A 24,795-nucleotide genomic window follows, 5' to 3' on the forward strand; every position below is an offset into this window, starting at 1 on the left:
CCCCAAAAAAAAAAAAAAAAAAAAAGAATATTCAACATTACAACACTGTCCATTATTTCTAGGTCTTTTCAGTAGACGGAGAAAGCATATAATCATTTCTTTGCATTTATGTATCTGTGAATATAAATATAAATGTCAATATGTAGAATCCAAAATAAATCAAGGAATCAACGACCGATTTAAACTTTTCTCCTGAGCAATTCAAACAGCGGTGTTGCTGTTTGCTGAGATGGAGAAAACTCCAGAAGAAGCAAGATTGTCAGGGAGCAATATGAGTTTAGTTTGTACATGTTACACTTCAGATGCCTGTTAAACCTCCAAGCAGAGCCACCAGGTAGGCAGTTGGATATAAGAAAGAGGAATTCAGCAGAGAAATCAGGACTGGGGATAAATCTAGGAGTCATCAGCCAATAGATGATGGTAAAGCCATGACACTGGGTAGAATCACCTAGATGTCAATTACCTGGCTGTGTAATATTTCATGGAATGTAGTAGAGAACAAAAACCAAAAGGAAGCAAGATTTAACAAAAGGCAATACTAAAACATATTATGTGTTTTATTTCTTCTTGGAAGGGTAATAACATACCTGGTAGGCAACTTCTGCTCTCACTGAATCCAGGAAGCCCTGATCAGTTGGATAAAGGGCACAGGCAAACATAAAATCCTGCCATACCTAGCGAATCAAATAAAAGGGAATGTAACACTTCCATAAGTTTTATTACACAGAAGAAAGTCTTCATTCTGAGCTCTGGGCATTACTTTTCACACAAATGAAAAATTCAGTTAGCCTGATGAGTGGGATCATTGGGGCACCATTATGTATAAAGGCACCCAGGAAAGGTATCAAAGACATTAAGACTTCCCAGAACTGCACAAAAGTGTACAGAAACCTGAGAAGAGAAAACCCTAGGCAGGTATAAAAGAAAGGGAAGACAGAAGAATTTGAAAAAGAAAAAATGTGTGAAGGGGACATAGAATGAGGCTTCCCTCCAGCCCCTCCTCACTTCTAATTCATTCCAATTTTCACCAGGCATTTGGTATTAAGAGATGCACCAGACTGTTAAGAATCATACTTCATTTATAAAGGAATTCGCTTTTCATAGACAAAAGGATTACTACATGCACACTTCAGTAACGAAACTACGTAAGTCCCTTCCTAAGGAGGCCGTGTGATGCAATGGTTAAGAACACAGCCCCTGCTGGGAGCAGTGGCTCACACCTATAATCCCAGAACTTTGGGAGGCTGAGGGGGTGCGGATCACCTGAGGTCAGGAGTTTGAGACCAGCCTGGCCAAAATGGTGAAACCCTGTCTCTACTAGAAACCCAAAAATTAGCCGGGCATGGTGGCACATATCCATAATCCCAGCTACTTGAGAGGCTGGGGCAGAAGAATTACTTGAACCCTGGAGGTGAAGGCTGCAGTGAACCAAGATCGCACCACTGCATTCCAGCCTAGGCAACACAGCCAGACTCCATCTCAAAAAAAAAAAAAAAAAGTCATAGCCCCAAAGCAGCCTGTCTGAGTCAGAATTGGATTCCACCATAAACAGGCTGTTAGAGTTTGGGTAAAATATTTAACCTCTTCATGTGTTAGTTTCTTTATCTGTAAATGAGGATAGAGAATAGTAACTACCTCATTGAATGGGCATGAAGATAAAATACGTAGAGCACTTAGAACAATGCCTGTCCTGGCACTCAGTGAATATTATATAATAATGTCATTGTCACAATGACCATCAGCATTATCAACATTAGTATAATTCCTTGTCTTCTGTGGCATTCCTTATATTTTAGAACACTAATAATAGAACTAACAGAATATATTTTCTTTGCTTTATCCTCACAATTGCAAAACACGTTAAAAGTACTTAATAACAATATTAGGGCCAGGTACAGCGGCTCGTGCCTATAATCTCAGCACTTTGAGAGGCCGAGGCAGGTGGATCGCCTGAGGTCAGCAGTTCAAGGCCAGCCTGGCCAACACAGTGAAACCCCATCTCTACTAAAAATGCAAAAATCAGCTGGATGCTGATTTACTAAAAATACAAAATTTAGCACACGCCTGTAATCCAAGCTGCTCCAGAGGCTGAGGCAGGAGAATCGCTTGACCCCGGTGTAGGGAAAGGCGCAGTGAGCTGAGATTGCACCACTGCACTCCAGCCTGGGCAATAGAGTGAGACTCTGTCTCAAAACAAATTAAAAATAAAAAATTAGAAAAAATTTAGAAAAATAATATGAAACACATCTTTACTTAATTTCATTATTTTTCTTCTTCTTTAGGTTTTGTCAGATCTCCTTTAAGTGTTTTAAATATTTTCTTTTATTTTCTATGCATACTTAAATATCACAAAGAAAATTATTTTAAAAGTAGGTATATGTATACTGGGATATAAATAATTTACAGGATATCTATCATTTAAAAATAAATAATTATGGTAGTTGCAATCACCTGTGGCTCTGGGTTTACAAGATGCCATTTATTCCTATAGCCCCAAATGGAATATCTGGCTCTGAGACAGGGGCAATTGCATCATTCAGAACACTGGCAGTCAAACTGAGGATAGAGTAACTTATCAATACATAAAATGCTATCAACGTCTCACCATTATTCCTAGTTCATCACAGAGTTCATAGAACTCATCCTGCTCATAAATTCCTCCTCCCCAAACCCGAAGAGTATTCATGTTAGCATCCACAACAGACTGTAAAAGGAGCCGTAACCTGTAGAAGACATTTTATAAACAAATCATAACTTGGAAAAAAAACCAGATAAACACATTTCTAATCTCTGTTAGAAAAAAACACTCTAAAATCATGATGGTTTGGTTAGAATGTAAATTAAAGAAAGTAATATAAAATTATATACACATTAAATAAACACATAAACAAACAGAAAACCTATGGGTGATATCTTTACCTATTATATTTTACCTATTTATTTTATTATACTCTTTTTAAAATTCAATTTATGTTTTATATTTATTCCTATAAAAAATACAGTTGTAAGCCTTGGAAAGTATGCACTAATTTTATACAAACCCTCCACACTATAAAACAAAATCAATACTTGAGTATTAGTGCCTAGCACCTGTATTTCCTATTATACAATTCCTCCAGCCCTGTATTTCTTTCTCTAGTAAATTTCCTTTATACTTTTTCCAATTCCTATTCACATTACCCTCAGGAAAATCTAGAAACTTACAGGCAGCTTGAGAGCATGCACCTTCCCTCCATCCCCACAACACTGTTCAAGCCCAATAACAGGATGGGCAGACCCAGAGCACTGAGGGCTCAGCACAGGCACCACGGCAGGCTCACCAATTGGATCAGCCAGGCTGAAGGACCACAGCCAACCCAGCCCCAGCTGGGAGGGGAGAGGAGCATTTGAAAAGGAAAAGATAGAGCCAATTATCCCGTGGCTGTGTCTGGAGAAGAATTTCATTTTCTTATGAAATCTAAAATAATATACACATTTTAAAATAAAAGGAAATTACTACAACTTTTGGAAAAAATCAGGTTTTAGTTACTGATCACGTTTACATTCTAAATATCAAATGATATACTACAACGCACATTTCTACATTTGTAAATACGCTAAAATGTTATTTAATTTAGATAATAAATAAGTTTAAATGTGTTTATTTTCATTTCATAAAGTTTATTTTCAGCATCACAGAGATGTAAGTTTAGGTAAAAGTGGTTCCAAGATGGCCGAATAGGAACAGCCCCAGGCTACAGCTCCCAGCGTGAGCCACACAGAAGACGGGTGATTTCTGCATTTCCAACTGGGGTACTGAGTTCATCTCACTGGGGAGTGTTGGACAGTGGGTGTAGGACAGTGGGTGCAGCCCACCGAGCGAGAGCTGAAGGAGGGCGAGGCATCGCCTCACCCGGGAAGCGGGAAGCGCAAGGGGTAAGGGAATTCCCTTTCCTAGCCAATGGAAACCATAACAGACGGCACCTGGAAAATCAGGTCACTCCCACCCTAATACTGCACTTTTCCAAGGGTCTTAGCGAATGGCACACCAGGAGATTATACCCCACACCTGGCTCAGAGGGTCCCATACCCAGGGGGCCTCCCTCATTGCTAACACAGCAGTCTGAGATCTAACTGCAAGGTGGCAGCAAGGCTGGGGGAGGGGCACTCACCATTGCTGAGGCTTGAGTAGGTAAACAAAGCGGCCGGAAACTCAAACTGGTGGAGCCCACCGCAGCTCAATGAGGCCTGCCTGCCTCTGTAGACTCCACCTCTGGGGACAGGGCATAGCGAAACAAAAGGCAGGAGAAATCTCTGCAGATTTAAATATCCCTGTCTGACAGCTTTGAAGAGAACAGTGGTTCTCCCAGTAAGGAGTTTGAGATATGAGAACAGACAGACTGCCTCCTCAAGTGGGTCTCTGACCCCCGAGGAGCCTAAAAGGGAGGCACCCACCAGTAGGGGCAGACTGACACCTCACAAAGCCACATACCCCTCCGAGACAAACCTTCCAGAGGAACAATCAGGCAGCAACATTTGCTGTTCAGCAGTATTCACTCTTCTGCAGCCTTGGCTGCTGATATCCAGGCAAACAGGGCCTGGAGTGGACCTCAAGCAAACTCCAACAGACCTGCAGCTGAGGGTCCTGACTGTTAGAAGGAAAACTAACAAACAGAAAGGACATCCACACCAAAACCCCATCTGTACATCATCAAAGACCAAAAGTAGATAAAACCACAAAGATAGGGAAAAAACAGAGCAGAAAAGCTGAAAATTCTAAAAATCAAAGCACCTCTCCTCCTCCAAAGGAATGCAGCTCCTTGCCAGGAATGGAACAAAGCTGGACGGAGAATGACTTTGACAAGTCCTGAGAGAAGAAGGCTTTAGACAATCAAACTTCTCTGAGCTAAAGGAGGAAGTTTGAACCCATCACAAAGAAACTAAAAACCTTGAAAAAAGATTAGACAAATGGCTAACTAGAATAACCAATGTAGAGAAATCCCTAAATGACCTGATGGAGCTGAAAACCGTGACACAAGAACTACATGACAAATGCACAAGCTTCAGTAACCAATTTGATCAACTGGAAGAAAGGGTATCAGTGATTGAAGATCAAATGAATGAAATGAAGCGAGATAAGAAGTTTGGAGAAAAAAAGAGTAAAGAGAAACGAACAAAGTCTCCAAGAAATATGGGACTATGTGAAAAGGCCAAATCTACGTCTGATTGTTGTACCTGAAAGTGACGGGGAGAATGGAATCTAGTTGGAAAACACTCTGCAGGGTATTATCCAGGAGAACTTTTTTTTGCCTAGGCCCAACCTAGCAAGGCAGGCCAACATTCAAATTCAGGAAACACAGAGAACGCCACAAAGATACTCCTCCAGAAGAGCAACTCCAAGACATACAATTGTCAGATTCACCAAAGTTGAAATGAAGGAAAAACTGTTAAGGCCAGACAGACAGAAAGCTCGGGTTACCCACAAAGGGAAGCCCATCAGACTAACGGCAGATCTATCAGCAGAAACTCTACAAGCCAGAAGACAGTGGGGGCCGATATTCAACATTCTTAAAGAAAAGAACTTTCAACCCAGAATTTCATATCCAGCCAAACTAAGCTTCACAAGTGAAGGAGAAATAAAATCCTTTATAGACAAGCAAATACTGAGAAATATTGTCACCACTAGGCCTGCCCTACAAGAGCTCCTGAAGGAAGCACTAAACATGGAAAGGAACAACTGGTACCAGCCACTACAAAAACATGCCAAAATGTAAAGACCATCGATGCTAGGAAGAAACTGCATCAACTAACAAGCAAAATAACCAGCTAACATCATAATGACAGGATCAAATTCACACATAACAATACTAACCTTAAATGTAAATGGGCTAAATGCTCCAATTAAGACACAGACGGGTAAACTGGATAGAGTCAAGACCCATCACAGAGCTGTATCCAGGAGACTCATCTTATGTGCAGAGACACACATAGGCTCAAAATAAAGGGATGGAGGAAGATCTACCAAGCAAATGGAAAACAAAAAAAGAGCACAGGTTGCAATCCTAGTCTCTGATAAAACAGACTTTTAACCAACAAATACCAAAAGAGACAAAGAAGGCCATTACATAATGGTAAAGGGATCAATTCAACAAGAAGAGCTAACTATCCTAAATATATATGCACCCAATACAGGAGCACCCAGATTCAAAAAGCAAGTCCTTAGAGACTTACAAAGAGACTTAGATTCCCACACATTAATAATGAGAGACTTTAACACTCCACTGTCAACATTAGACAGATCAACAAGACAGAAAGTTCACAAGGATATCCAGGAATTGAACTCAGCTCTGCACCAAGCAGACCTAATAGACATCTGCAGAACTCTTCACCCCAAATCAAGAGAATATACATTCTTCTCAGCACCACATCGCACTTATTCCAAACTCGACCACATAGTTGGAAGTAAAGCACTCCTCAGCAAATGTACAAGAACAGAAATTATAACAAACTGTCTCTCAGACCACAGTGCAATCAAACTAGAACTCAGGACTAAGAAACTCACTCAAAATCACTCAACTACATGGAAGCTGAACAACCTGCTCCTGAATGACTACTGGGTACATAATGAAATGAAGGCAGAAAGGAAGATGTTCTTTGAAACCAATGAGAACAAAGATACAACATACCAGAATCTCTGGGACACATTTAAAGCAGTGTGTAGTGGGAAATTTATAGCACTAAATGCCCACAAGAGAAAGCAGGAAAGATCAAAAATTGACACCCTAACATCGCAATTAAAAGAACTAGAGAAGCAAGAGCAAACACATTCAAAAGCTAGCAGAAGGCAAGAAATAACCAAGATCAGAGCACAACTGAAGGAGATAGAGACACAAAAAACCCTCCAAAAAATCAATGAATCCAGGAGTTGGTTTTTTGAAAAGATCAACAAAATTGATAGACCACTAGCAAGACTAATAAAGAAGAAAAGACAGAAGACTCAAATAGACACGATAAAAAATGATAAAGGGGATATCACCACCGACCCCATAGAAATACAAACTACCATCAGAGAATACTGTAAACACCTCTACACAAATAAACAAGAAAACCTAGAAGAAATGGATAAATTACTGGACACTTACACTCTCCCAAGACTAAACCAGAAAGAAGTTGAATCCCTGAATAGATTAGTAACAGGCTCTGAAATTGAGGCAATAATTAATAGCCTACCAACCAAAAAAAGTCCAGGACCAGACGGACTCACAGCCGAATTCTACCAGAGGTACAAGGAGGAGCTGGTACCATTCCTTCTGAAACTATTTCAATGAATAGAAAAAGAGGGAATCCTCCCTAACTCATTTTATGAGGCCACATCATCCTGATACCAAAGCCTGGCAGAGATACAACAACAAAAAAGAGAATTTTAGACCAATATCCCTGATGAACATTGATGCAAAAATCCTCAATAAAATACTGGCAAACCGAACTCAGCAGCACATCAAAACGCTTATCCAGCATGATCAAATGGGCTTCATCCCTGAGATGCAAGGCTGGTTCAACATACGCAAATCAATAAATGTAATCCAGCATTTAAATAGAACCAGAGACAAAAACCACATGATTATCTCAATAGATGCAGAAAAGGCCTTTGAAAAAATTCAACAGCCCTTCATGCTAAAAACTCTCAATAAATTCGGTATTGATGGAACGTATTTCAAAATAATAAGAGCTATTTATGACAAACCCACAGCCAATATCATACTGAATGGGCAAAAACTGGAAGCATTCCCTTTGAAAACTGGCACAAGACAGGGAGGCCCTCTCTCACCACTCTTATTCAACATAGTGTTGGAAGTTCTGGCTAGGGCAATCAGGCAGGAGAAAGAAATAAAGGGTATTCAGTTAGGAAAAGAAGTAGTCAAATTGACCCTGTTTGCAGATGACATGATTGTATATTTAGAAAACCCCATTGTCTCAGCCCAAAATCTCCTTAAGCTGATAAGCAACTTCAGCAAAGTCTCAGGATACAAAATCAATGTGCAAAAATCACAAGCACTCTTATATGCAAATAACAGACAGAGAGCCAAATCATGAGTGAACTCCCATTCAAAATTGCTTCAAAGAGAATAAAGTACCTAGGAATCCAACTTACAAGGGATGTGAAGGACCTCTTCAAGGAGAACTACAAACCACTGCTCAACAAAATAAAAGAGGACACAAACAAATGGAAGAACATTCCATGCTCATGGATAGGAAGAATCAATGTCATGAAAATGGCCATACTGCCCAAGGTAATCTATAGACTCAATGCCATCCCCATTAAGCTACCAATGACTTTCTTCACAGAATTGGAAAAACCTAATTTAAAGTTCATATGGAACCAAAAAAGAGCCGGCATTGCGAAGACAATCCTAAGCAAAAAGAACAAAGCTGGAGGCATCATGCTACCTGACTTCAAACTATACTACAAGGCTACAGTAACCAAAACAGCATGGTCCTGGTACCAAAACAGAGATATAGACCAATGGAAAAGAACAGAGCCCTCAGAAATAATACCACACATCTACAGCCATCTGATCTTTGACAAACCTGACAAAAACAAGAAATGGGGAAAAGATTCCCTATTTAATAAATAGTGCTGGGAAAACTGGCTAGCCATATGTAGAAAGCTGAAACTGGATCCCTTGCTTACACCTTACACAAAAATTAATTCAAGATGGATTAAAGACTTAAATGTTAGACCTAAAATCATAAAAACCCTAGAAGAAAACCTAAGCAATACCATTCTGGACACAGGCATGGGCAAGGACTTCATGTCTAAAACACCAAAAGCAATGACAACAAAAGCCAAAATTGACAAATGGGATCTAATTAAACTAAAGAGCTTCTGCACAGCAAAAGAAACTACCATCAGAGTGAACAGGCAACCTACAGAATGGGAGAACGTTTTTGCAATCTACTCATCTGACAGAGGGCTAATATCCAGAACCTACAAAGAACTCAAGCAAATTTACAAGAAAAAAACAACCCCATCAAAAAGTGGGCAGAGGATATTAACAGACACATCTCAAAAGAAGACATTTATGCAGCCAACAGACACATGAAAAAATGCTCATCATTACTGCTCATCAGAGAAATGCAAATCAAAACCGCAATGAGATACCATCTCACACCAGTTAGAATGGCAATCATTAAAAAGTCAGGAAACAACAGGTGCTGGAGAGGATGTGGAGAAATAGGAACACTTTTACACTGTTGGTGGGACTGTAAACTAGTTCAACTATTGTGGAAGACACTGTGGCAATTCCTCAAGGATCTAGAACTAGAAATACCATTTGACCCAGTCATCCCATTACTGGGTATATACCCAGAGGATTATAAATCATGCTGCTGTAAAGACACATGCACATGTATGTTTATTGCGGCACTATTCACAATAGCAGAGACTTGGAACCAACCCAAATGTCCATCAATGACAGACTGGATTAAGAAAATATGGCACATACACACCATGGAATATTATGCAGCCATAAAAAGGAATGACTTCATGTCTTTTGTAGGGACATGGATGAAGCTGGAAACCATCATCCTCAGCAAAGTATTGCAAGATCAGAAAACCAAACACTACATGTTCTCACTCACAGTTGGAAATTGAACAATGAGAACACTTGGACACAGGAAGGGGAACATCACACACTGGGGCCTGTCGTGGGTTGGGGGGAGGGAGGAGGGCTAGCATTAGGAGATATACCTAATGTAAATGACGAGTTAATGGGTTTAGCACAGCAACATGGCACACGTACACATATGTAACAAACCTGCACATTGTGCACATGTACCCTAGAACTTAAAGTATAATAAATAAATAAATAAATAAAAAGATATAAATTTACAGATCCAATTAGGAAATATTATTTTCTTCCAAAGTTCTATTTCTTCAGTCTCAGAAAAACATTTTTAATTTTTTTCCTACATCTAGAACTTTTAAGATTATATTTTGTTTTTAAATAAATTGTATTGTGCATATTTAAGGTATATGACATGATGTTATGGGATATAGATAGATAGATAGATAGATAGATAGATAGATAGATAGATAGTTAAAAGGTTACTATAGTGAAACAAACTAACGTACTTACCATCCTACAATAGGGGTCCCAACCCCCAGGCCACGGATTGGACCGTGGATCAGGCAGCACAGCAGGAGGTAAGCAGCAGGTGAGCAAGCATTACTACCTGACCTCCTGTCAGATCAGCGGCAGCATTAGATTCTCATAGAAGCAGGAACCCTATTGTGAACTGTGCATGCGAAGGATACAGGTTGCATGCTCCTTATGAGAATCTAATTCCTGATGATCTGAGGTAGAAGAGTTTCATTCCAAAACTATCTCCCCACCCCCCGACCCCCTACCCCTAATCTGTGGAAAAATTGTCTTCCACGAAACTGGTTATTGGTGCCAAAAATATTTGGGACTGCTGTCCTACATAGTTAGCCACTCTTTTTTGCTTTTGTGGCAAAAGTAGCTAAAATCTACTCATTTAGCATGAATCCTATAAAGAGCACTTTTTTTTTTTTTTTTAACCTATATTCCTAGTGTATATCAGATCTCTGGGCTTGCTCGCCTGTATATCTGCTACATTGTATCCTCTGACCATATCTGCTACATTGTATCCTCTGACCAGCTGGCTCCCAGTTTCCTCCCCACCCTCCCACAACCGCACCTCCATAACACACAAGATTTTTTTTTGTTAAGATAAAGGTAAAAGAATATGCAAATACCTTAGCATAGAAAGGTAAATATTGGACTGGGCCCCGTGGCTTACACCTATAATCCCAGCACTTTGGGAGGCCGAGGCAGGTGGATCATTTGAGTTCAGGAGTTCAAGACCAGCCTGGCCCACATAGTGAAACCCCATCTCTACTAAAAATACAAAAATTAGCTGGGCAGTAGTGGCCTGCGCCTGTAATCCCAGCTACTTGGGAGGCTGAGGCAGGAGAATCACTTGAGCCTGGGAGGCGGAGGTTGCAGTGAGCTGAGATTCTGCCATTGCACTCCAGTCTGGACAACAAAGTGAGACTCTGTCTCAAAAAAAAAGAAGAGGAAAAAAAAGAGTAAAGGTAAATATGTGTTCTTATCTTTCAAAACCATGCTCAAAAACATTTAAGGTATCATTTGAAAAGATGAAAATAGTTGAATTTAATATTTTTTTCAGGAACTATTCAAAATACTAATTAGTCATTTTCTTATTTCTCCAGAGTAAACATATAATAGTTTTCTAAAATTGAATGGCTTCAACAGTCTCAAATAGTTTAGCTCTAAGACCACCTGTAGCCCAGGAGAATGGAATATATGATTTTTAAAATCCTATCCATTCTAAAGTTTCCATCATCTAGAATTCTATACTACCTGTTAGTTCCTTACCCAGGGACTAAAGAAAGTAAAAATGAGTAAATCTCAAGCTTTGCGGGACTTTTAATTAAAAGAGGAACAAGAAAAGAAAGACAATAACTCACAACTCAGAGGTTACTCGGTCCTGGAATGAATCTGCTGGGATCCAGTTTGAGCCTTTTAGAAATATGGGAAATCCATTAATTTTGAAATAGAAACTCAAACCAGGAGACCCTTTTATGGGCTCTTCTATAAGTTCCACTGTCCTAAAATAAACCTGCAATGAACAGAATTAAATGATGAATATCAAATTTAAAACATAAGCAAAGTAGTTTTTTTAAAAAAGAAGCAGACCCTTTTGAAAAACGTACATTCAGTAGTTTAATGTAAATTTTCCTATTTACTATGAAGCACATAATGTGGAAATGTACATTTCAGGAATATACACATATAAATTATTGCTAGCATCTGTTATTTCTCTTTTAAAAGAGAAATATAGAAACTACTAAAGAGCTACTGTAGTCTTCCACATGAAATAGGCATTTGTGATAACATCAAAAAAGACAATTTGAAGATAACATGTCTAAATTAAAACAAAAACATGCTATTTCAAAAATATAGAAAAAAATGCTGTCTTTGAAAAACACATTCTCATTTCAGTGTGTTAAAAGGTAGCCAGACATGCATCTTAGAATCAAATGTTCTAACTGAACAACTTTGCAATCTTAATAACACATTACCATAAAATCGCTTCGTTTAATGGGTAATTTAATCCTAATTACACATGAAACTCAACGTTTGAGCACGCTCTGATTTCTTGACTGGAGATGTATGTGGTGTTCTAATGGAAGTAGATGGGGCAGGAGCATGCACTCTGTGCTGTTGGTGCTCTGGAGAGGAAGCAGAGGCTCCATCCTGGTGACAGCCTAGGCAGGATTTCCCCCAGTTAAGCATGGGCAGCAAGACCCCAGATAGAGAAGCTTTGACGTTTTTATCAAAATCTTTATTCTTGCCAGCCATAAATTGGATCAAGTTTATATGATAACATTTTATACCAATAAAGCGTAGCCTTAAGCCAAAAGCACACATTTCTCTAATTTAAAAAATCAGTGAATGAATTAGTCAAATTATTTCACGTAATAAAAGTGTCCACCATTCTGCTTCCTGACTCCTGCCTTTATTTATATGAAATGACAAAAGATATCAGAATTAACTTTACAAGAAGATACAGAATATGTCCTGGATAAGGAGGATCTTGACACGCGATGATCACTCCTGCTTCAGGGCTGCAAAATGTCAAGAATGCACAGTGATTTTCAGAGGTGACTTTTAAAACACCATTGATGGTGGGTTCCAATATCTAGAACAGTGCATGGTCCTTTAAGTGTGGCCTGGGGACTCCAGGAGGTCCCTTGGAGATTTTCAGTGGGTCCTTGACTTAGAGTAAAACTAAAACACTATTTGCCTTTCTCTCTCTCAGTCTCTGAGTGTCAGTGGAATTTTCCAGAGACTACATGATGTGTGCCTACTTCATCACTCTGACAGCTAATGGAATGTGTGCTGTGTATTCCATTGTGATGTAGCTCTGTGGCAGAGGTTTATGGTATGAAGCAGTGCATTTTCAGAGATTAACTCAGTTTGTTCTCAGTACTTTTACTGTGCTCTTACTATTAATAGCTGTCTTTGATTATTCCTGCTATAATCTCTGTACCCTCATTGTTGTTCAATAAATTCTTACTTTGAACCCCAAAGTTTCCCTTGCAAACTACACAGAAGCACAAAAGGAGTAGGTACTACTCTTCACAGCAATATTTTCAAGTTTTCAAACAAAAACAAAATCTAATTTTAATTGAAACTCATTTTACACTTTAGTAATATTTTATCTTGTTCTAAAAGAAAATTTATTTATAATACTTTTTTCTAATTTAGGGATGAATTGTCAAAATGAGATCAGAAGGCTTACCTTCTCACTAGTCTGGCCAACATGGTGAAATCCTGTCTCTAAAAAAATACAAAAATTAGCTGGGTGTGGTGGTGCATGCCTGTAATCCCAGCTACTTGGGAGGCTAAGGCAGGAGAATCACTTGAACCCGGGAGGCGGAGGTTGCAGTGAGCCAGGATCATGCCATTGCACTCCAGCCTGGGCTACAGAGCAAGACTCCGTCTCAAAAAAAAAAAAAAAGAAGAAGGCTTACCTTCTCAACCCATAACTGCACTATCTGTCTATAAGGTTGCTGAAAAAAGTGAAACTGACATATCAGACAGTCTTTTGACTCATGCAAGGGAAGAATCTACTCTAAAGAAACTGGGTAAAATTATGAATAAGAAGTGAAATTATGATGAAAGTCATCTTTCTCTCAACTTTATGGATGTTAATAACTTATCTTTTTGTGCATTATGCAATGAAACATTTTAAAATAATATTTATGGTGCCAGTTAAGTTGTAGTGTCTCATTGAGACGAATCATTCACAGTATGAAGAAAAGAGAATTGAATACTTAAACTTATACATGATAAGCTCATTAAAAGTCAAACCGTGTTTATTACATCTTTTCAAACCAGACATGAAAAACCCACTGGAGCATCTTACAGGGTTAGTTATGCACTCCTGGCTGGAGAAGTACACATACTAGCTGAGAGATAGTTGTACTGTTGACATTGCAGAATGCTTACTAGATGAAGAGTCAGCAAAGGAAATAACAGCACTGCCACTTTGCAATGACAGAGTAACTCGTCCAGTTGAGAGATTTGACTGCAGTATGAAGACTGGCCTGATATCTCATCTGAAATAATCATACTTTTGCTTTACAAATGAGTGAATCTCCAGATATAGATGGACTTGCCAGTTTGCTTGTATTTGTATGTTATCAACACAATAAATCATCAAAAATCTTCTTTTCTGTGAATTTTTGGCAACAATACACAAGAGGTGCTGAAATATTCAAATTACTAAATAACTTTTTGAATCTCAGGGTTATCCTGTAATTACTGTGTTAACATTGGCACCGATGTTACAAAAGCAGTGGTAGGTAACACTGCTGCTGCCTTAGCAGGAATCAAGGCAGTAGCTCCAAATTGCTAGTAGTCGTTACATCTTTCACCTTCATGTATTAGCAGGAAAATGAAAAAAGCCAGTTTCACTTACGAATGTCCTTGATAAAGCAGTAAACATTAATTTCATTAAATCCCAACCCTCGGTATGCATAATTTTAATACCCTGCATTATGAAATGAGCAATACCCATAAAGCACCATTCACAATACATAGCTGGAGGAAAAGCCTCTGGGCCATTATTAGAGTTGTATGTAAGCTGAATTGGCCTTGTTCATGACACCCCATTTTTACTTGATAGAAGGCCTGACAGACAACCGATGGTTATTCAGACTTGGACACTTGGCAGACATTCTCTAGAAATGAATGAAGTGAGCCTATCATTTCAAGGAAAACAACTGGCAGTGTTTGTGGCTAAGGATAAAACTCAAACTTTCAAGTAAAAATTGGGATTAGGGAAAACTTGTATCTACTACCTGATGGTAGTAGATACTTACTTAAAAACTTTTTAGATGTCAATTTTGGCTTTTGTTGCCATTGCTTTTGGTGTTTTAGTCATGAAGTCCTTGCCCATGCCTATGTCCTGAATGGTATTGCCTAGGTTTTCTTCTAGGGTTTTTATGGTTTTAGGTCTAACATTTAAGTCTCTAATCCACTTTGAATTAATTTTTGTATAAGGCGTAAGGAAGGGATCCAGTTTCAGCTTTCTACTTATGGCTAGCCAGTTTTCTCAGCACCATTTATTAAATAGGGAATCCTTTCCCCATTTCTTGTTTTTGTCAGGTTAAACTAAACAGCTACCGCACAGCAAAAGAAACTACCATCAGAGTGAACAGGCAACCTACACAATGGGAGAACATTTTTGCAATCTACTCATCTGACAAAGGGCTAATATCTGGAACCTACAAAGAACTCAAACAAATTTACAAGAAAAAAACAAACAATCCCATCAAAAAGTGGGCAAAGGATATGAACAGACACTTCTTAAAAGAAGACATTTATGCGAAAAAATGCTCATCATCACTAGCCATCAGAGAAATGCAAATCAAAACCAAAATGAGATACCATCTCACACCAGTTAGAATGGTAATCATTAAAAAGTCAGGAAACAACAGGTGCTGGAGAGGATGTGGAGAAATAGGAACACTTTTACACTGTTGGTGGGACTGTAAACTATTTCCATTGTGGAAGACAGTGTGGTGATTCCTCAAGGATCTAGAACTAGAAATACCATTTGACCCAGCCATCCCATTACTGGGTATATATCCAAAAGATTGTAAATCATGCTGCTATAAAGACACACGTACATGTATGTTTATTGAGGCACTATTCACAATAGCAAAGACTTGGAACCAACCCAAATGTCCATCAATGACAGCCTGGATTAAGAAAATGTGGCACATATACACCATGGAATACTATGCAGCCATAAAAAAGGATGAGTTCATGTCCTTTGTAGGGACATGGATGCAGCTGGAAACCATCATTCTCAGCAAACTATCACAAGAACAAAAAACCAAACACTGCATGTTCTCACTCATAGGTGGAAATTGAACAATGAGAACACTTGGACACAGAAAGGGGAGCATCACACACCAGGTCCTATTGTGGGGAGGGGGGAGGGAGGAGGGATAGCATTAGGAGATACACCTAATGTAAATGACGAGTTAATGGGTTTAGCACACCAACATGGCACATGTATACATATGTAACAAACCTGCACATTGTGCACATGTACCCTAGAACATAAAGTATAATTAAAAAAAAAAACTTTTTAGATGACATCAGTGGTGATATTAACAAATGTGATATTATAAAAGGAAATGTTTCAACATGTAGAAGATCTGTAACTCTCAAGAAACATTTTCCAAGAAACAAACATTTTCCAATGACCAATGCCTTACATTACAATATCATATAATATGGGTAAAGAATTCAAACAAAGTGCAAGATAGACCAATGGATTTTAACGTAAGAGAGAATAAAAAGTTCGTTGGTTAGTTGCAATTCACACTGCAACTAACCTTTAAGAAACTATCATTTGTTAAAAGAAAATCCACAATTTATCTGAAAAGACTATTTTTTCCCTTTTCCAAGTATATCTGTGTGAGGTCAGATTTCCTTAATCTGTTTCAACTGAAACAACATATTGCAAATTGACTGAAGGCAGATACAGATGAGAATCCCTTTGTCTCCTACTAAACAAGACATTAAAGTGACTTGCTAACACGTAAAACTGTCATTATTTCCACTAGTTTTTTTGTTAATATATTTTTTATAAAATAAGTCATATATAAAAATAGTCATATGTGCCATGAGTTTATTATGGTTATTTAAAATGAATAAGTAAATATTTAATTCCCAGTTTTAATATTTAATATGGTAAATATCGGTACATATAACCCATATAAACAAAAGCATGTTGTGGTTTTCAATAACTTTTGTAAGTATAATGCAGTGCTGAGTCCAGAAAAATTTGAGAATCACTACCGCAGAAAATAGAATTTATTTATTTCTTAATATCTATGAAGGCTACAAACTGTATTAACTATACAACATAATACTTTCCAGCACATTTTTCCTTTCTGTGCAAATGTTCTTATAAAAAGACATCTCTCCCTATCCCCCAACTCTTGCAATAACAAGTTATGACTGGGGTGACAACGAACCCAAACCACCTGACAGTGCCTCAGAGGTGAAGTAGTAATTACCAGCCACCTTTCCCTCTGGGCATTCTTTGACAAGTGAAAGGCTCCTGCTTCTATGATAAGTGTCAGTAATTTTCCACATCCTCTGGCAGTCTTGAAGTCACATAAAAGCCTTCTTCTACAACAGGTATTTTGCTTCAGAGAAAATAATGGGTTCTAAAAGATTTCTTGAAAAGACCCTTGAGTAACACATATTTGCATCCAAAGTAAATATGTAATCTTCACATGAGACTAAAATTTTTTAAACAGTCCAACAAAGCAAATTATTGTCTAACGGTATGAAAAAGGTATAAATACCTAAGAAACTAAAAAATGTGTAAGTCGGGCAGTTTGAAAATTAAAAATTTTAACTTCTAAATTTTTATCTATTTTTGAAGTTTCTATTAATTCCTCACTAAATCTGTATTTTTATTAACTTTATAAACATTTCCTTTTCAAAATAGAAGGATTAACTTTAAAAGTGCAGGATAGTTGAATGCATTCTTTCAAACAAGAATTAAGGCTATCTGAACTAAAGGGCTTAAGAGGTACGTGACTGATAAACACGGTACTCCTCAAATTTCTTTCTCTGGCAGACCAAACAGATGATATGTAATGAATCATTGATTCATAAGCCCAAGGCCGCTTCTCAGCTGTTTGTAATCAGATACTTAAAAAGCTGTAATAGCATCACTAGATTTTCAAAAGGGCCATTTTCTTCTTAAAAAGAAACCCACTTATTTCTAAACGTTGTCAAATGTCAAACCTGCTAAAATCCTTTTACATATATTTTAAGACACAACCAAACACTGCATTTCTGTCTTTGTTCTGAAAGTGCTCCAGCGTGTAAAAGTATTGAGAAAACAAGCTCTGGGTCTCCACAAATAGCTCTTGTCAACCAGGTCCCTGCAGGATGACACAAGAGACATAACTTGGTTGTGCCCTTGCAATTTGCAGACAGCACAACCAGAAGTTAACAGATTAACATTAACATTGGCACAGTTATCTATCCTTGTAGCCAGATGTGTATCTAGTACATCTGACACCAGATAGGATCACTTTTTAAGACCTCCTCTTCTATATGACAAAGTTATTTTCAATAGAAGTAATGAAATGAAATGAATAATGATAATTCCAGAAAAGAATGTCCAGAAAAGAATGTAGACATTAAAAACTTTCTTTCACTGAACTTTGCATAATCATGCCAGTTTTTTAAAAGGTAAAACCAATATTAGAGTCCAAAAAAAGGAAAAGTTAATAGATTCAAGTTCTGATTATATTAATATATTTAATAAACTCATAAAGGGAATAACATACCTAATGGTATGCTATAGTAAGAAATAATAACATTTGCTATTTTCAGCCTTACCTTCTAAAAATCTGTCAACAGCTTTCTCAAAATTGATCTTCTTTGGACATACATGTTCAATATTTGATTCATTTGTCATAGCTGATGGAAAAATACCTTTTGTTAATTTTAACTCAGAAATGTTCTTCCAGATGAGGCCAGAGATATGCAAATATTTTAGAAAAATATTAAACAAAATAAGTTTGGTAGAGATTCATAAAAATCCCACATCACATTCAACTCCAAAAAATGCAGTCATATCCATGCCTTCGTTCTTTTGACTTTCGTTCAAACTACTTACAAATGCCTCTGAGGTATTAAAAAAAAAATCCCACTTCTCAAGTATTTCTTCTGTAAAATCACAGAAAATGATTGTGAACACAGATACTATTTGATTCACTGCTGTAGAACAAGTGTCCAGTTCTCAGGGACAACAATTGGGGCGTTTGGCATTGCTAGGTGGATTTCTCTGAGCTATGGAAAACCAGCAACTCTTTGTTGTTTCTCCTGGCACTCTTCTTCAAAATTTGATTCTTTTTTCTACGTAAATGTCGATTTCCTCATATTTTGTTGTTACACAGGAAATAGGCTTCACCAAAATTTCTGTGCACTTACCTTCAAAGTCTTCAAAGAAGGCTTGTAAAGTTGGGAATTTCACTGTACATTGTTCAAGATAGAGTCTGACTATTTGCAAATATTTTTGTATGTGATTAATGTCATCTAAAACTACACTGGAAAAAAGATAATTCCAAAGAGAGAACTGCATACAGCAGAGTGAAATATCTGAGCTGATTCATGTATCCACATTTTCTTTGGATTACATGGTACTTCAAAGTTGAGATAACTTTTCAAAATTTTTCTACAGTGACCCAGCTTCATAATAAACCTTCCATCTTGTCTAGGGAAGATTTTCTGCAGCTTTTCCCATCAATGAGGTGAGATGAGAAAGAATGAATACAATTTTTCCAAAGTTCTAATAAAAAAATCACGCAGGAAAAAAGTTTCCAAAAAAGCAAATTCCACAAGGCTCAGAGAATAATTTCCAAGAGGCTGAAATATTTTTTGGGATTAATTTCTTTGATTTTTGCATGAACTCCACAGTGAATACTGGCCACATACGCAGCATCTTTTATCCTGGACGACGACAGAGGTTTCTGAAATAATAATCCCATTCCTTGAAGCTATTTTCTGTGCATTCTGCAGCAGTTTTTCTGGAAATATGAGAATGACTGCTTTATTTCCATTCTACCACCTTCTATATGACCAATTCACACATTTGATCTCTGTTTCCAGAAATGTAAGAATGACTCCTTTATTTCCACTCTGCCACCTTCAATATAGGCCTATCTGACCAATTCACACATTTGATCTCTGTTTTAAGTGTCCAGAGTGCTGTCAAAAAGAATTCCAGCCAGGCAGTGGCTCATGCCTATAACCTCAACACTTTGGGAAGCTGAGGTGGGAAGATTGCTTTTGGACAGGAGTGCGAGACCAGCCTGGGCAGCATGGCAGGCTGTGTTGCAACACCCACTTACTGTCTGCACCTACAGCTAACTGCTCCCCATCTCTAGAAAAATGAAATAGGCAAGGCATGGTAGCATGTGCCTGTAGTAGTCCTAGCTACTTAGGAGGATAAGGTAGGAGGATCACGGGGGCCCAGAAGTTCAAAGCTGCAGTGAGCTATGAGCAGCCTGGGTGACAGAGTGAGCCCCTGCCTCTAAAAACAACAAAATAATAATAATAATTCCAAAGTATTTTTTTCAATATCTGCCACCCCCTACTAAAGCATACCACTGATGTCATGCTTTAGTTTGACTCTTTCTTTAGTTTTAAAACAACAAATATAAAAGAATAAATTTCAATTCTAAAGACACCATTAAAGGCCGGGCGCGGTGGCTCAAGCCTGTAATCCCAGCACTTTGGGAGGCCGAGACGGGCGGATCACGAGGTCAGGAGATCGAGACCATCCTGGCTAACACGGTGAAACCCCGTCTCTACTAAAAATACAAAAAAACTAGCTGGGCGAGGTGGCGGGCGCCTGTAGTCCCAGCTACTCGGGAGGCTGAGGCAGGAGAATGGCATAAACCTGGGAGACAGAGCTTGCAGTGAGCTGAGATCCGGCCACTGTACTCCAGCCTGGGTGACAGAGCGAGACTCCGTCTCAAAAAAAAAAAAAAAAAAAAAAAAAAAAAAAAAAAAAAAAAAAAAAAAGACACCATTAAAATTAGTAGAATATATTTCACACATTAACTAAAACATGCACTTACCAAGCAAAATATTACACATTACACCTCAGAATCCACAGCTTTCTCAATTGTAAATTTAAAGCATAAAAATAACTCCAAGAGATCACATCAAATTGAAGTAACTTATGTTGAGTTTCTCCTTTTTTAGAATCACTGTGCTATTGGTGTTTATTTCTAATCTGTAATGCTTTTAAACACAGGCATGTATAGGACAGGGAATGGAGGCGCAAACTGTGTTCAAAGCAAGCTCAAACAATTCCAAACTGCTATAAATTTGTTTTCAAAATGACTGCATGAAGCTGAATCTTCATGTATCTGGGAATGACTGTATAACTAAGAGTACTCCAGACCAGGTGAGGTGGCTCACGCCTGTAATCCCAGCACTTTGGGAGGCAGAGGTGGGAGGATCACTTGAGGTCGGGAGTTTGAGACCAGCCTGACCAACACGGAGAAACTTCGTCTCTACTAAAAATACAAAAATTAGCCGGGCATGGTAGTGCATGCCTGTAATCCCAGTTACTCAGGAGGCTGAGGCAAGAGAATCTCTTGAACCTGGGAGGCAGAGGTTGCGATGAGCCGAGATCATGCCATTGTACTCCAGTGTGGGCAAAAAGAGACAACTCTGTCTCAAAAAAAAAAAAAAAAAAAAAAATACTCCAAATTAACTTTTATGTAGAATATAAAGTCTATTAGAGGACTAGTAATAAAAGTGTGCTAAATCTAAGCATACATGTATATTATTAACATTCAAGAATAACCAAACACACAGATAAAACTTAGACCAGTATATGACTGGGAGAGGGAGAGGGTAAGAGAAGTATTCTATCACTGGCATTATTTATTAATAGAATTGCCCGTATATAGTAATAATGAAAAACAGGCCAATGGATAGTCTATACACAAGGCACCCACTTACTGTCTGCACCTAGGGCTAACTGCTCCTATGGCCCACCTGAGGAAGCCACTGCCTATAGCCATCTTGGAAATCTTTAATAAAACTTCTGACAAGGAAAAGGCCAAAAGGACAGTGCACTGGGTTGAACAGTGTCCCCCCAAAATGCATGTCCACCCAAAAATGTAACCTTATTTGGAAATAAGGTCTTTGCAAATATATTTAGTTTTGTTAAAATGAGGTCATACTGGGCCCTAACCCAATGACTGGTGTAGTTATAAGAAAAGGAAACAAGACACACACACAAGGAGAAAGCTATATGATGGTGGAGACAGAGATCAGAGTGATGCATCTACAAGTCAAGGATTGCCAGCAATGATGAGAAGCTGGAAGGGGCAAGGAAGAATTCTTTCCCAGAACCTTTGGAAGGAACACGGCTCTGCCAACATCTTGATTTTGGACTCCAGCCTCCAAGACTGTGAGAAAATAAATTTTAAGATACTCAGTTGATAGTAATTTGTAATGATAGACCTAGAAACCTAATACAGAAAGAGACATATTTCATAATCTCTGTGCCCTCTCAATACAAAAATACACCTTGATTATTCTTAATTCCATATTATTTGGCTATGTACTTTTAAGGTCTTTAGAGAGCCAAAAGTAGCACTTAGAAAAAATTCCACTTGTATTACATTGGTTTTTTGCCCTGTGGAATTTGCAAAGATGAAGACAGGAATTTAAAAAACAAACAACGAAGTGACATTGAAAAAAAGAAAAAAAAAACACTGTAAAAGAAAAAAAACTCCCAATTGTTTTTGTAATTGTAATAGCCACGGACAATCATTCACCTCTTCTGGCTTGGGAACTATGAAATACAAGTTTTAGTTGATTATAGAATACCTATTATTACATCTATTTTCCTACAATAATTTCATTGGAGAATCTTGATCCCAGGATCAAATGTACACAGCAACAGCCTTCTGTTGCTTTTGGCAAAACGATACCTTATACATAGAATACCTGGGAAATTCTTATAAAATCAATTATGTGTAAGAGAAATATCAACTAATTGGTTTCCTGTTTTTCCATAAAGGCAAGTCATAATAAGCATTCAAAAATACGTATTAGTTCATTAAAACATGTTACCCAGTCAATTCAGTACAATCAATTAGTAGGATAAAAACACTGAGTTAACCTGGGAAGAAAATGGGAAAAACTGATTGGTCAGATTTTTTATTCCATTTACCCAGAGTATCCTCTCCCATTCCCACTTAAAACACAAAACTTTTTCTTTTGTTAAAAAATCAATTTGGTTTCCCAAACTGATAAAGCTAACTCTCCCAGACTCACATTCTAAGGTCCCTCATGCAATGATTTCTTTGGCAGAATTTATGATATCCCAACATTTATTTTTTATCTTGTTATTTTTTAATGTTTAAATTGCCTGTTGACATTTTTTCAATACATGACCTCCCTTCTTGCTTAAACCATTTTCCCCAATGTCACTCAACATAAGAAAATCTCAGTCATCAAAATATTCTGCCATGTTCACAAAGAAATGTAGTCAGCACTTTCCTCTCTCTCGAGTGCCTGCATTCTTTTCATGATTCCATACATTTCTGCTGTATGGGCTGCATTCAAAATCTGTAACTTCCCGCGGACCTTTTGTCTGAGTCAAATATGCTGGTGATACACTCAGTTTAAAAAAAAAAAAAAAGAAATCCTAAACACGTTTCTAAGCTCAATGGAAGAGGAGAGGCAAGAAAGAAAGATATAAAACTGAAGCAAGATGGATTTCAATGAGGTATATTTAAAATAGAATTATTTTTGCATAAGCAAGCCCATGGTAACAATAAAGCCATCAGGAAACAAGAGCAACAGAGGTGAGATAAGGAGGGGCTGATGATGAGAAAACAGTGTTCAATGTTCAGTTTGACACAGTACTAAGTGCTGGTGAGCATGAGGAGCCTAGGCAAGTCTCATATAACCACTTTGGATGGCAGTTTAGCATAACCGAAAAAGCTGAACTCATGCATCCTCCATAATCATGCAATTCCACTCCCAGCAGATAGGCCACTGGGGGCGTATGTGCTCCAAGCGTTATATCAGTAATGTTCACAGCAGCATTACTTGGCATAGCCAAAACTGGCAATTACTCAAATTGCAACAGCAAAATGTGCAGTATAATAAAATCTTATACAACTTAAATAGACAAACTACAGTTACACAGAACAACAAACAGCAGTCCCCCCTTATCTACAGGGGATACACTCCAAGACCCCCAGTAGGTGCCTGAAACTGCAGATAGTACTGAACCCCATATATACTATGATTTTTTCCACCTGATAAAGGAGAAAGCTGCTAAGCGACTAACAGGTGGATAATGTATACAGCAAGGATAAGCTCAACAAAGCAATGATTCATGTCCTGGACAAGACAGGGCAGGACAGCACGAGATTCCATCATGCTACACAGAACAGTGAGCAATTTAAAACTCACGAATTGCTTATTTCTGGAGTTTTCCATTTACTATTTTCAGACCACAGCTGACTACGGGTAACTGAAACCACAGATAAGGAGGCACTACTATATCTAAATGTCAAAAACATAATGTTGAGCCAAATTAGCCACACACTAAAGAATACATGCTATATGGTTCCATGTACATGAAATTCAAAAACAGACAAAAGTAACCTAGTGATGGATGTCAGGACAGTGGATCTTTGGAAAGGAAACAGGGGTCATTATTGGGGAGGCTCACAGAAGGGAGGGGGGAGTTTGAGGTGTGAAGTGCTAGTAATTAATGTTCTGTTTCTTGAACAGGATGACAGTTACACGAGTGTTCATTTTCTCATAACTCATTAAGCTTTTCACTTATGGCTTGTGTATTTTTCTGTATGTGTTATATGTCACAATAAATAAAAAATAAAACGTTATTTGACCAAAACTCCCTAGCTTTCTTTCTCATGTTTACTTTTTCACCCTAAAACTCCACTGACAAAAGAGTTTGCAAGTCTTATAGAAAGAAAATATACTTTAAGTGGTCCTAGGGAGCTTCAAAATTACCTCCATCCTCAAGTTGCATCCTTCCCTCCCATGTGTTACCTTTCACCACTGTTACAACTCAAACAGAGCCCCTCATCCCAAAGCGAATCCATCCTGTTCTTATTTCTTACCTCGCAGAGACCTTGCCCTCTCAGCT

The 24,795-nt window shown here is 38.1% G+C and overlaps 1 protein-coding gene across 2 annotated transcripts in view; it reads right to left on the reverse strand.

The window, feature by feature from the left end:
- Window positions 1–24,795, reverse strand: part of MANBA (mannosidase beta) — a 137,643-nt gene that overhangs the window by 37,791 nt on the left and 75,057 nt on the right. For both annotated transcript variants that reach the window (XM_025386310.1, XM_025386311.1), the window contains 3 exons: window positions 11,495–11,646; window positions 2,606–2,723; window positions 588–674 (listed from right to left, as the gene is read on the reverse strand). In XM_025386310.1, coding sequence (XP_025242095.1) covers window positions 588–674; window positions 2,606–2,723; window positions 11,495–11,646 — 357 coding nt within the window. The remainder of the gene's footprint in view (window positions 1–587; window positions 675–2,605; window positions 2,724–11,494; window positions 11,647–24,795) is intronic.

Source organism: Theropithecus gelada, chromosome 5 (assembly GCF_003255815.1).
Source record: "Theropithecus gelada isolate Dixy chromosome 5, Tgel_1.0, whole genome shotgun sequence".
In the NCBI taxonomy this organism is placed as follows: Eukaryota; Metazoa; Chordata; class Mammalia; order Primates; family Cercopithecidae; genus Theropithecus; species Theropithecus gelada.